This window comes from Dryobates pubescens, chromosome 5 (genome assembly GCF_014839835.1).
Source record: "Dryobates pubescens isolate bDryPub1 chromosome 5, bDryPub1.pri, whole genome shotgun sequence".
In the NCBI taxonomy this organism is placed as follows: domain Eukaryota; kingdom Metazoa; phylum Chordata; class Aves; order Piciformes; family Picidae; genus Dryobates; species Dryobates pubescens.
The window spans coordinates 29,074,604-29,089,124 of NC_071616.1; the positions used below are offsets into that span (position 1 = coordinate 29,074,604).

The 14,521-nt window shown below is 41.4% G+C and overlaps 1 protein-coding gene across 1 annotated transcript; it reads right to left on the minus strand.

The window, feature by feature from the left end:
* Nucleotides 1-1,070: 1,070 nt before the first annotated feature.
* Nucleotides 1,071-1,649, minus strand: LYSET (lysosomal enzyme trafficking factor). The gene has a single exon (XM_054162215.1). The coding sequence runs from the start codon at nt 1,635-1,637 to the stop codon at nt 1,242-1,244; it is 396 nt and encodes a 131-aa protein (XP_054018190.1). The 5' UTR covers nt 1,638-1,649; the 3' UTR covers nt 1,071-1,241.
* Nucleotides 1,650-14,521: the final 12,872 nt, after the last annotated feature.

The following is a 14,521-nucleotide window of genomic DNA, read 5'->3' on the forward strand; positions in this document are numbered from 1 at the left end:
GTTTTCACATCTGGAAGATTATTTCCATCACAGCTGAATCAAAAATTTAGTTATCATAAGAGGAAACAAAAAAGGACACAAAGAACAGATTTGACATTATTCAAAATACACCGTCCTTAGTTAGAAATAGATGTTATGCCAAAATAGCACTGAAAAATAGAGGCTGAAACTATGGTAAAAAAATCTCAGTGGAATTTCAGTATGACTGAAAAGATTTGCATTCATTGCAAGAATGAGAAGAAGGTATCTTACTTCTTAAAATTTCTGAAAGAAATATGGTTGTCCATCTTACAACCTCTTTGTAGTATCCCCCCAACCTAATACCAGTTAACTTCTCCACATTCTAAGACTTTCATAATACATCACTGCTCCCAGAACATGGTTTTGCATCATGTCCAGGGTGAAACTAAACTGGCAGTAAATTCCAATCACTTCTATTGTTATCAAATTATATTTTCACAGAAACAAGAAGGAAACACAAATGAAGTCTTATGCAGACTATAGGCCAATGCCAGCATAAGCTGGTTCTGATGTCACGGGAAGAGTTTAAAGCACCAGCCTCCAGGCCTCTGCCAATCCTCACTGCCCGTCTACTACAACATGGTACTACTGTGGTTATTGAAAAAAGTATGCTGCCACAGGAAAAAAAAGGTACCTTTCTCCCTTTAAAAGTTCATACAAAGTTTATTTTCCCTTCCTGTGTTTCTACCTAAACTCATTTTTTTAAAAAGTCATTAAAAACCGGCACTGATGGAGACTGCAAAAACAAAAATAGGCAAAGAATTGTGTGAAGTGCAGCTTTTATAATCACGTTCTGATTGGGTTTTCCTTTTACATTTACCACAAAAGAAGTATCTTTTCATTGATTTTACTCCAAGGGAAAACATAGGAAATCACTTTTTTTTTGCACAGAGGGGTAAAGTCGTGGACCAGAAACTTATTTCCCCACAGGACATTTCAGACGGAGTGTTGCAATCTTGCATCATTAAGGCAAAACAAGGAGTACTGCCACCAAGTGTCACACAGGGCTCGCCCACTCTGGCCATGCTGACAGACCTAGACTTAAAACTTCTATAGTTAATTTATCTTTCTTTTCTGTAAATAGAAAACAGTAGGCTTTCTTCAGTGCTTAACAGTTTGATAGAAAAGGCTCTTTCCAGCCTCCACTCTGAACTTCAGTCTTGTGATTAGATCAGCCATATGCAATTGCTTCCAAAGAGCTACAGAAACTAGAAATTGAGCTAAGTGTCAATCAGTTGTAATCTACTGATCTGATTAGAGGCCTTCACAAATGTCTGATGACGATTGCAGATAACAGCCAAGCAGATAGGAATGATGCAATATCCAACAGTTTTGGGGTCAGCTCTTGTACAGGAATAGAGAAACAAGAACATTTGTAAATATGGTATTAAAAATATTATAGTCCACAGCCAAAAAGGCAAGGATAGCAGTCGTACTTTTAACGAGTGAGTCCATGTGGTTCCTTCCTGTGGCTCCTCGGGGTGTTGCTGAATGTGCTCCAGTGCTAGTTTGTTGTAAGTCTCGTTGATTTCAAAGACATAATAAAAAGCTGCAGCACTTGCTAACAAGTACAGCCCCACACCGATCCATCCCATCCTCTGGCGGAAGTTCATCATTCTCCATGCTCTGCACCTGGAACAAAAAGGCAACATGTACCTTAAGTACAGCTTGGAGAAAGAGGGGACACAGCTGAAGCTTCATTTTCATCATTTAACTTTTCATTATACATGGGTAAAACCAGCACACATACCCATTTCTGAAGATCTGAGATCTTTCTACATCAGAGAAAATGACACTATTATGCCAGCAATAGGCTAATGGAAATTACATACAAGGCTTTATTGACAGCTCTGGCAAGTGCAGGGCCTGCTAGCTATCAAGTTATCCCAAGCTAATGTAAAGTACTGAGTGAACAAAATGGAAGTCATTAATTGGATGTTACTGCCCTCAGTGTCTCTAGATGCAAAGCAGGAATACAAGACATTCTATAAACAGCGGAAGTTTGTCAAGTTCTTTAAGGATGGCAAGACAAACACACTGCCAGCCAGCCATCAAAAGGAGCACCATTGCTTCTTTGCAGTTCAGCAACATCCATTTATATTAAGCTCTAGTTGAGTGCCCATCTAGGGACCATATAAAAGGATGTTTTCAATTTGAACACGAGAAAATGCATACTAAAAGTAATGGCACGCATGAAGATGTTACCTGTGCCTAACTATTTCCACTCTACCTGTGTGAACGGTTACAGTACACCTTCAGGAGGAAAGGAACTGAATATCGGTGCCAGTAACCAAGTCAGGGTAAAAAGAACCAGACATCAGCCAACTGACACTTTTCCTAAGAAACACCAATGACTGAAGCACCCTGATGGGCTTGGCTTTAGCTGCTTTAAGCTCTCCAGCTGGCCATATGAATCTAAGTGACCTGAAACACTCTTCAAACCAGCTGAACATTTGAGCTGAAATACCAAGTACTTCATACCGAGAAGTCGACATCACATTCCCCTCAAAACAGCCGGTGGGCAGGGCAAATCACCATTTCACTACACGTCTGGAGTTATCCTAACAATGGTTTGGGGCTCTTTTTTCAGGTGCTCGTTTTCTGTTGTTATTTTGTTTGGTTCTTTGGTCTGGTTTTGTTTTGCAAATTGTTGTGAGTTTTACCTTTCCTAAGTTTTTTGTGAATGGGGTAACATCAATTTCTTTAGTACTGTTTTAACAAAACATCACCAAGCTTTAAAAACACTAGGCAGAAAAGCTTATTTAAAGAGACTTATGCATACAGAAGTATAATTAACAGAAACATGGAAGAGTTTGCCTTAATTGATTTAAAATGAAATAATAAAAATCACTACACCTTTCCAAATCCCCCTTCCTGAGACCACACTTATCTGTCAGGTTAGCAATTTTTAAAGACTTCCTAGTTTTCCATACCTAAAAGATATTCTCAATCCAAACCTGATGGAATCTGATCAGGATAACCCTGGAGAAGTGGTTCTGGCCCTCATGCTAACAGAGTCAAACATACTATGTCAGTGAACACCTAGGAATGCCATTCTAGCTTTTCTGTTGTTTAGTTTATCCTTCTACTAACTGAACTGTACATTACCTTTTAATACATAGCTATACTTGTGTAGGACAACTGGGAAAGTAAGAAGCTATTAATCCACTAGGTAAAAATTTAAATTTCAGAGTCTGTTTACCCAATAACTATGCCACTGTCCATTTTTTTCCAGTAGTTAGGAATCTTAGAGATGGCTAAGAAGTAGCTGTTTTCAGAAAAAGATATTCAAAAGTAATGCAGTACAATTAAGAAAGTAAGCATCAATTGTTGGTTTTGGCTCCTGCCTTTGCTAGGCAGCAGTAGGCAGGAGAGGCTTGGCTTTAGGACACAGCGAAAGCGACAGAAAGAACGCTCAGAGTTTTCTCGCTCGTTTTCCGTTTCAAGGGACGACTTTTACACGCAGCTCTGGGACCCGCGATGATTACGAGAATCGTTCACCCCCACTCCGCGGACACTCCGGAGCTCTCCTCCCGCAACAGGCCGCTCAAACCGGCCGCGGCGCTCAGCGCCTCCTCGAGAGCCGGACCTGCACTCCAGCCGAGAAGCGCTCCGCCGCAACGGCTACTTCGCCGACACCGGTAGTTCCTTACCTCCTTCCAGCGGAGAAGAAGGGAGCGGGAGGGCGGCGGCAGGCGGCCCGCTCCCCTCAGCCCGCGCCGCCGCGCTGGGAGACGGAGGGGCCTGCCGGCCCCCCACGCCGTTGCCGGCCCGTCTCCATCAGAAGCCAGCTGCCGCTCCGGAACAGCGGCACTTCCGGCATCAGGAGAACCACTTCCGGTGCGCACCCGTCTGCATCCGAGCTGAAGCAGGGCGGGTCGAGTTGGCTGGCGGCCATCTTGGCTCGGACCAGCGCCTTTTTGTGGCCTGCATGGCTTCCTCCAAAATGGTGGCCGTTCGTCTCTGTTATTCACCCTTCGATACCGCCGCGCGGCTGTGGTTGCCAGCCTTGAGCCATCGTTACTTCGGTGTTAATGTTGTCTGGGGCTGGAAGTCTCACCCCAGCCTCCACCAGGCCTAATCCTTCCTTTGCTCGGCTTCCACCTCCCGAGAGGGCCTTCCGCTACGCTGCCCGTCGGTTGTGTTTGTTTTAATTGCGCCGGCTCTCGAAAGGAGGAACTCATAAACAGTTGCGGTTTGACAGTTGGCTGCGTTAGCCAGGTGCAGTGCCTTCAGGAAAATACCAGCGGAGACTTCGATTGTGAAAGTCTCCAGCCACTGACATACACGTACTTTAAAACTCTGAATGTTTATACACAAATATATGTTACGTATTTCTGTTAAATTATTAGGAAATATGGAACTGGGAAAAAAGCGAAAAAAAGCCATTTGTGCTTATAAAAAACAACCAACCTTCCCTGATTTAGTCAGATATGTGCAGTTCTCTGGTGTACACCACGATGGTGTTTGGAAAGTTTGCTTGTGCACGAGGTGTTTCAACATTCGCCTAAATTGTGTGCGTGTATTTCTGTGCCTTTTTGTTGTTGTTGGTTGGTTGATTGGTTTGGCTTTTTTCCTCCTTTGATACTCATTCAACACAGGCCCAGGGTGAGACCACTAGATGGTGCTCAACACCACAGGCTGCCTAGTGAAACCCCGACTCCCAGTTCGGGAGTTCTGCCCTCAGTTGAATGAACATTTTATCATCTTTCATGAAGTTTAAATAAACTGCTAGTGTAGTTCTGATGAAAGTATAAGTATGTATAGTTAATTATCCACTAAATGCCATTCTTTCCCTTTGTACAGGTGATGAGGTTTCAGTGAATACCAGCTCCTGTGTAGATGACAAAACTACTCAAGTATGGCTTTATACCATTTTCTTACATCTGGGTTAGAGGCAATGATAGGAAATGGAATGGCTACCACACAGAGACTCTTTCGTTTCAAATACTAACCTCGAGTGAAAGAGAAAGGTTTCAACCAGAATTAATATACGACTGTGAATCTAAGACTTGGCAGTGAATATATGTGTGAAGTGCATAGCCTAGAGTTGCAATTAAGATTCTGAATTTTTAATTTTTTTTTTTTTCGAAAAACCAGTGAAATGTGGGGATTATTTCTACTTAAAAAGATTGTCCTCTGAAGGGATGAAGTTGGAAAGGGAGGATGGTTTAGGATTTAACTTTCTTGTTTTATGGGTTTTCTGCTGTGTTAACTACAGGCCTGAAATGATGGTTATGAAAAGAAAGATCTAAAAAATTTGTGGACTTGTTACAGCAAACATAAGCTGCCTTTGAAAGCTAATGCATAACACCGGAGTGATATGCAGTATCTTTGGGCTAGATGTCATTATGCATTATGTATTTTGCCTGTACTGTTGTCTTTCTTTGAAATTCTGTTGGAACCATATTTTATTTTTTTTTTTTTAGTAGCAGCCACATCTGAGTTAGGCTTCAGGCAATCATCCAAATTTTCTGAATACCAGCCATACTTTGTTCTTGATTCTAGAAATATTTACCATTGTTCCAACAAACTTCTTGGTATTTACAAATGGAATAGCTATCTTATGCTCCCAAATATCCACAGTAAACATCTGCCAAAGGTAGAATTACACACTATTGCTTTTTGTCAGAATGCCTTTAAAGAATGTCTTTGATGAAGAGGGGCCTTGGCATTTAAGTTTTAACTTGTAGAGTTCATTACAGTGATGTTCCTAATTCACTGATTACCACTGAATATAAGCTTCATGTCTACATCTTCTGCGGTCAAAATAATTCTGGCAATAAAGATACAAAATCCTTCACTTCTACTTTCTGTTTTCAGACACCTTCAATCCTTATCAAGAAATGACAAAGCATACTAAAAGAATACCAGCAGAGCTGGTTAGTGGCTGATTATTTATCTCCATGGCACATTTATTTAAACAGAGGACACATACAATTTATGCAGAAGCTGCCTATGTGGTGTTTTTTTCATGCAAACAAGTTAACTGAAAAGTCACTCATGTTAAAAAGGAAAGCAGATTCACAACTTAGGGGTCGCTAGGCCAAAAATGCTGGCTTTGGTCCCCTGTCCTAAACAAGTTAGTTTTCAGCCATCAGCAGAAAAATAATAGTTTAAAATACTAATCCTCTCTGAAGGTCACTTGTTAGAAGGCTGCACTGTCTTTCCTTCTTCCTTCCATATACAGATTCCAAGAGAAACATCTGACCATCTGAGGGAGTAACAGGTCTGTCCTCATGAGAGGAGGCTGCAATGACACATCTGCTTTTCTTCTTCTTTTTTTTTTTTTCCTCTTGTTCCAAATATTTGTATTTCCACTAATTGTCTTTCATTCTGCGTTGCCTTTGTGAAACAAGTCAGTAATACCATAGAATAACTTTAAATTTAGAGATTATTTACTGTCTTTTCTGAGAGTCCTAGTTCTACAGCCTGTGCCTATCTTGCTTAGACTGTGAACTCTTTGCAGCAGGGAGTATCTATGTTTAGACTTTCCTGAAGCATAGCTTTCTTTTACTAAACAAACACCGAAAGAACACAGTTCACATTGGGCCTTTTCCCACATTCAAAGGACCACAGCTCTTTTTGCATAGATCAAGTTGGAAGTTTAGTCATGGTAAAGAGGATTTGCCGAATCTAAACTTTCATTTAAGAAAAAAAAAGAAAAAGGTTTGTGTACCTGTGTGTCTGTCTTCTTGTAGGAACGTCTTCCCTGTGTCCTGTTAGGAATTAGCACATGTACATACTGCAAGAGGCATACATGTAAAACCTCTGTCTATATAATGTGAGGGTTGATAGGTTCTTAGTCATAGAAATGTTTACATACATTGTAAAAAAAAACAGAATTCCCACTTCCCCACAGAAGTATCTGTATCTTCCTTTTTCTATCAGTTAAATTAATGCTGTTCTTAAAAACTTTAATTCTCATTCTCTAAAATACTTCAATCACCTAGTATGTAATGACTTCCATGACATGTTATTACTCGAAGGTTTTGCATGCTTGTTTGACTCTCAACCTTAATCTAACATTCTTTTATTTTCAGAACTGTTCTATATGTTATTTGCATATGCTCAAATGCCACCATTTAGGGTTTGCATGCATGTAATGGAAAGGATTGTGCTGGGCACTTCAGAGGAGCTGGTGTCTCAGTATGTCATGCAGTCAGTCCCATTTATTGATGGTATTTATTTAGTCTAACCAAAACTGATTGCTTATGCTCTTACAGTAATAAACTATACATTTCAATTGCCTGGTATGGCAGGTATCAGTTTTCCTGCTTTTTGGTCTCTTCAGTACTCCTTCACAGTACCTACAGAAAGAAAATCTGAGCCTGGATGAGTAACAGACTTGTCTGAGGCAATGGATAGTCTGTCAGAGACAGGCTGAATGACAAAAGTACCTGATGGTTAATCCTAGTGTCAGACCTGGAGAGCACCTCATTCAAGTGTGCACTGAGCTGTTAGCTCGACTGGAAGGCCAACATCCACAGATGTAGAAAAGTCTGTGACACTTGAAAGCTCTTTTCCCAGCTGTGTGGAGAAAAATAGAGTGAGGTGAAAACAGTCCTTTAGGGCTGTTGTCATTGATAGCAAGTGGGGATTATAACAAGAATTCAGCTTTGAATTCTCTCAAAAATGAGTAGATCCTTTGCCAAGACCCACATACTTACATCTCATTCTCTTCCACTTCAGTTCAGGCTTTGTCACCCTACAAATTGTGGTCAATTCCTCTAGCAGCTTATTTCTTTGTTGCAGTGTAACCAAAGTTTTGCCAGAAACCACTATCAGTTTTGCTTTCAAGGTATCTGAGCTAATTTCTACTTTTCTGGCTTATGAAACCACTAGAGAGAACTCTAGCATATGTGTTTGTGAGATTTAAAAAATTGGTGGAGGTATGATAACAGAGATAGAGGTTTGTGAGGAAGATTTATTATGTGTTAGAAACGTTGCTGTGCTTTGCACACTGCATGTGAAAGTAGGGGACAGCATTCAGTGAAGGCTGGGGAGAGAGCCAGGAAAGACTGTCAAGTTATTTTGACTTTATTTTGACAAACAAGATGCTTGCCTATACAAAAATTCCCTGTGCATCAGGGATCCAGGGTTGCAGAGCAGGATTGTGGAGCAGGAAGCTATGTTACCCAGTGAACAACAATAATGTAAATAAACCCCATGACATAAAAGGCATATGCACTTATGAATGTCTATTATTAGAATTATTATGCTATTGGGTAGACTTGTGCCCAACTGAATTTCTTCTCAAGAGTACAACTTCCAAGCAATACAAACCCATACAACCCCATTTTTGATCTGACAGTAGCAAAAGACAGTACAAGCTAGAACACAGAATGTGAAAACAAAGCAGCTGTGTTCTTTGGAGAGCTTGTCTGCTTCAGTGCCATGTCTGGTACCCTTTGCCACAAGGCCTCTTCTTTGCCTCGTGGCTCAAACGCTTTGATGACAGCTCCTTGGCATGGCCTGAGGCCTCCTCTGTCTAAATGGTGGAATGCATTCTTTCCTTTGTTTTACAATGTTTGTCTCCCTCTCTGTTTTCTCCTTCATAAGCTTAGTGCAAATGGTGAAGAAATAAGCACTCCACAAAGTGTTGAGGGTTAAAGAGGGCATTCTTCAGTCTGTCCCCCATCTGATTAGTTTAGTTTGTTTTTCCAGATAATAAATAAAAAAGGAAGCATGTATGGACTCAGATTTGTGGCACAACTGAAGTTACATAGAAGGATAGATGTCTTTCAGACATGGAAGTCCTGTATTTGTTGGAACAGTTGGCAGACAGGTAATGGCAACTGTGTCCTGATAAAAGGAAAAGGTACAATGTGAGCTCACCCCTTGTCAAACAGTAGGAATCTTCATAGGCATGGGTTATTTCACATTTTCTATCCATGTGAAAAGCTTTGTTCAGAGGTCCCATCAGAAAACTCAGGTTTGGATACGATGATCTTGAAGGTGTCTTCCAACCTGGTCTGGTCTGGTCTGGTCTATTCTATTCTATTCTATACTATATTTCAGCAAGAAGAAAAAATGCTCCTTTTGGTCATTGAGTATTGAGATGGGATAATGTTTTGAAATGCACTGAGTGGGAAAAAGCCAAGGAGAGAGATGACTAGTGGAGCAAGAAAGGTACTACTCCTGTCTCCAGTACAGTAGTAAGTAGGAGTCCAGTCAATGCATCCCTGATTCCTAAGTATGAAGGGTCTGCAAGCACAAAAGGAACAGCACCTGACTCATAGCAGGGCTTTCCCAATGTCTTTAGTTAACGTCCAAATAGCTGTTGCATGTATTAAAGAACTCTTGGCTGTCCAGAGGAAGTTGCCTGTGGTTAGGATTAGGGCTGTTTCAAAAAACATCTCTAAGCCTTGCTGATAAAGCATGAGTTTGCTCTGTGAGCGTCACAGGCAGAAATGGGGTCTGTCCTTCTACAATGTGATAATATGCTGAAGATACTATTAGATGGATTGGTTTCTTTTATCTAAAATGCTACTGTTAGTTGGCTTTGGAATAGTATTGGTATGGGATTTGGAAATGCTCTTCTACATATATTAATTTTGCACTTTTAAGTCTACACATTGTGGTAGCTTCTGAAAAGATAAAACTTGCTGCCCCTCCCAGAGAGCAAAAAAGCCAGTGTCTCCTGATGTGATCATGCAGAAACAGAAAGTATGGTGTTTTTCTGAAGTTTGTGGCCTGTGAACTTTTAGTGAACTCTAAGGAAGCATTTAAACAAAACAGGAAAAGGGTCCTCAATCTTCAGAGGCATAAGCATGAGAAGAAAGTGCAAGTAATGGTGTGGCACTGCAGGCCACATTGGACTTTTATCTTTCCTGTTTTCTCAGTTTTAGCAGTTTAAAAGGTTCAACTGTAGCCGCAAACAACTCATGGAAGTGGAGGACCACTGGAATGAGGACAAGTGTTTTAGGTCATCTGGAACAATGTGTTCTTAACACAAGAGGCAAAGACAGATGTAAGCCAGCAAAATACATGATAATAGTGCTAGGACTCATACATGTCCATGTCACTTTTTATATAAGACTTATATGTTCACATCAGTCTCATTTACATTCATAATTTTATAACTAGTTTACATTGTTTTAAAAAAATAATACCTTCCAGCAACACAAAACATATCTGGTGGATTGTTTTGTGGAAAGATGACTAATTTTGCTGGAAGCATGTTCCCTGAATTGTCATAAGTACTTAAAACTATCTGAATAAAAAAAACTACCACCTATAACCTGAGTAACTCTGTTAGCATGAAACTGTAGGTAGAGCAAACCTCAGTCCAGCTTAATCCTTAACCAAGTCTCAATCCAAATCTAATTCACAGTCAGGTCACCCAAATTCTTCAGAGAACATAGTTGCACATATAGTTTGAACCATTTTAACTATCCTGAAGTAGTCAGGTAAGTACATCTCTCCATGCATCTGAAGAGTTTGCATAAGCATTGTTTCCATGTAGCAGGCAACAGAGCTACAACAACAAATAACAGTGCAGTCTGTATCCTTACCTGGGACTTGACTAACAAATGTAAATCAGTTTGAATTCATAACTATACTGGCACAGGACTTCTCAATCTTTTGCATCTTGGCCACATGTTTTTTGTGGTTTTACATTCTTTGGTCACTGATGATACACTTTCCTTGGCTGATGAGCTCATATACTCTGCAGCCAAATTGCCACAAGCCAAGCGAGCAAAGTCATCAGCAAGGTTCGTTCTTACTTTCCTGTAGCATGTACATTAATCAGAGCTCAAGATAATCAGACTTTTGTGCTATGCTTACATAAAGTAAGACATACCTTTTCATAATGGTGGTTTCCTTGCAGTTTAAAAATAAACCCCATGGTTACCCTGATTTTATGATGAACATGAGCTTACATAGCTATCTAGGCAGTGCTGCTGAGAGCTCAGGAATGCCTGAATGGCACTGCATTGGTAATTTGCCAAGCATCATCGTTAACTGCTTTTGGAAGGTTTGTGAGCCCTCTGTTTGAATGCCTTCTGCTCTCTACAAGATCACAGAAATACTGATGAGTCTCAGCCAGTCCTCACTAATCCTTCTTTTCTGTATAAAATCAAAATGATGCATCATAAACTGCATAGGGTGTTAGGTGGGTAAGGGAGTAGTCACATGGATGAACATCATGCTTTCACCACCCTTTGCCAGCAACTGCTGCCAAATGGGATCACCAACAGAGGCAACTTGGTGCTTTCTTTGTCTAGCCTCATCTTTCTAGTCTCTTTGCTGCCTTGTGCCACTATGGATGGTAACACAGCCTGAGGAATTGGTTGGATTAAGACTAACATACACTTGTCAATCTTCTGAGGTTTAGTCAAGCTCAGTTCCTAGCTCACTCATCCTGTTCACACAAAGCCATGTGAGCACGTGGGCTGTTGGAAAGAAGAGCAAGACAGAAGGTGAGAACAAGCATCAGTTTTTGGAGGGATTGCTTCTCTGAACAGCAATGCCTGATTTAGTTGGCTGTAAAATGACAGTTTGATTTCCAGCGAGACAAATCCTCGTATGCAGTCTCTATGGGCAACGGGTCGTTCGGAGAAACGAAGTCGACCTGCATCCGCCACTAGAGGGGCCTCCCTCCCCCGAGCCACTGCAGAAACCCTACAGCGTCTGCTTGAAGTTTGCCTCTCGCCTAGAGGTAGCCTTTGTGATTTTGAACACAAAAATTAAAAATGAACTTTCATCCCCAGTACTAACTTTCACTGGTTTATCATTACAAAGCTGCCGTAATAATAATAATCCACACAAAAAAACCCAAACCAAACAAACAACCCCCTCCCAACACAAAAAACCCACACCCACCCAAACCAACCAACCAAAACCCCTTATATTCCAGGCAGTGAAAATAATGTCACCTTCTTCTTTCCACTCATTTAAAAAAAAGCTGATTATGACTTTTGCCAGGCGCTGATCAAATTGCTCTTAGTCCTTCACTGAGAATCTGTACTATGATAACAAATGAAGTGAATGGAGATGTCTCATCTTATTCTAAAATGAACTCCCATGTGTCCAGCCTCCTTGGAGCCCCTGCATTTGTTGAGAAGGTTAGAAGACAAGGTGTGAGAGTTTCCAGCTAAACAAGGGAAACCTGCTTTGACCTGCAGCTGAAGTGAAGATGAAGAGGAAGACAGTTCTGATTGCTGAAGGGCTCAAGATCTTAATCAACCCTCACCTCCATAATTAGCATGAAGCACCTCATGAGGTGCTGCTTGCAACACTGGGCCACAGAAAGCCACTGGAATAGTCAGTTTGCTCCTGATCAGAAACTGGGTAAACATTACCCTGGGGCTTTTTGTGGTCACAGGTTTGGCATTGCCTGAACTGCCTCTGCAATATAAACAGAACGTTGTAATTTATTTAGCAACATTGTGCACCAAAACGCAGTGCAGTGGTGCACCAGATAAAGTGTTCAAGGGTTAAGATTTAAAAAAGAAGGCAATTTAAAATAAAGGAATTTACCATCCTTTTTCCTCCCTGAGACTGAACCTGTCATTCAAATTTGTCTGTATTTCTCCTTTGTAGCTCCTGTGCTTCATTTCCACAGGAGCCAAGAACGCTCAACATCTTTAAAAACCTGCTCTCCTGTATCCGGAAAGAAGTCCATAAATCTTCCTGTCTCTGCAGACTGTTTTAGATTGGTCTGACGTGGTGACATTTCTTAAAGAAGAAAATACAGATTTTAAGTTTAATAGACTGATGCACATTTTTATAAAGTCCAAAATAAGTGCAATGAAAAGACAGATGGAAAAAAAAAAACCACACCACTGAATTTAGCAAAATGAAACAGTTAAAAATAGGAAACCCAAATCAAACTGTTCCAGGACTCTTAATTTTTATAATATTTGATAAAGTCTTGTATTTGGGCCTTTTTAGGTTGCAAGTTTTCCTGGAGTCACCATTGCTTTCCTGAAATGTTTAAATCAGCAAAACATTCTGCATCAGGAATTGTGCTGTCAAAATACATTTGGTAATTCTAATTACATTAACTGTGTGGATATGCTAAAAAGTGCTCTGAAAAATAAAGGTTATAATGTATCACTGGCAAATAATTTAAGATGGAGAGAAAGAAGCATATTTATTCCTCAAAGGCCATGGAGCAAAAATACAATTTATATATATTTTTTGAAAGCATTGCTACGAGCTGTTTGCAGACAATTCCACTCCCTGCCTACTTTCTCATATACTCTTGGTTTAGGATGACTTCACTGATCACGTAAATGACAGGAATGTGAAATGGTCTCTATCCACTCTCTAGGTCAGTGACCCCTTTCATATTTCTTAATGCTTTCCACCTTCTTTCCTTTGAATGGATGCTTCTACTACTTTTCCAATATTCTGCTGAAGTTATTAAACTGCATTTGTCATGACAGTGTGAGTCAGCAGATTTCACCAAACGGTTTCAGCTGTACTGGGGCTCCAAGCCTGGTTCACAGAATGTATTGTCATACCTCTACCATCTGTGTCTCAGTTTAGAATTGCAGGTACTGCCCACAACTCTATGAAAGGTGTAATTATTCCATTTTCAAAGAGGCAGAGAAAAATGCTCAGGCTGCAGGATACTCATGAAGAAGAGAAACAAAGATGGGAACGTTACACTTGCGCTGCGAGATACCACAATAATTTTAGACTGAAACATTCTTCCTCTGAAATGAAGCACAGAACAGCTGCCTTGGTATTTAGGAATGCACAACCCAAAAACCAGAGTGATGGCTCACGCTGGCATTGCCTGCCTTCTCCCTCCTGGAGAGGAAAAATAAGGGGGAGGGGGGTGAGCGGGGGGAGGGGGCAAGTAATTAAATAAGAAATCGCTATTACTGAAACTTCTGTTAAATCCTCACAGATACTTCCAAATGCTGGAAGAAGGTTGACCGGTTTACACCGAAAACTCGTATTTACTGGAACGTTTGTTTTCTGTGGAAGACATACACTTTTACAGTGAATAACTAGTTTTAGTAGCGCTAATAGGAAACATAAGTAGCTGTAAAATCTATTTTTCCTTTTGGAATCAAAATTGCATGTCCCACCGGCGGGCCTCGCTCCCAGCGCACAGTGGATGCCTCTGGCCCCAAAGCCCCGACAAGTACGGCGGGGTTTGCGCCAGCACCCTTCCGACGCCCTGCCCAGCAGCCTGGAGAAGCGCGTCAGGACTGGCCCAGGCACTAGGGGCCGGTTGAAGGCAAGCGCGGCGCAGAGAGCCCCTTCAGGAGAGATTTGCCCAGGGAAGACATGGTCCCTGCCCTCCACCGCGGCGCCGAGTGCTGGGCCCTGGAGCTGCCACCCGCTGTCGTCTAGAAGCCGGACACAGTAGTTTCCTGAATTTTACTGTTGACAGCCCTTCCTACTTTTTTTCCCCCTTTTCTGGGCAAGGCAGAGGCACGGCTCACCTCAGCAGGCAGACCCTCGGCCCTCCGCCCAGTAGCGGCTTCAGCAGGGCCAGAAGGATGCCCCCAAGCGGTGCCGACTGCAGTGGAGA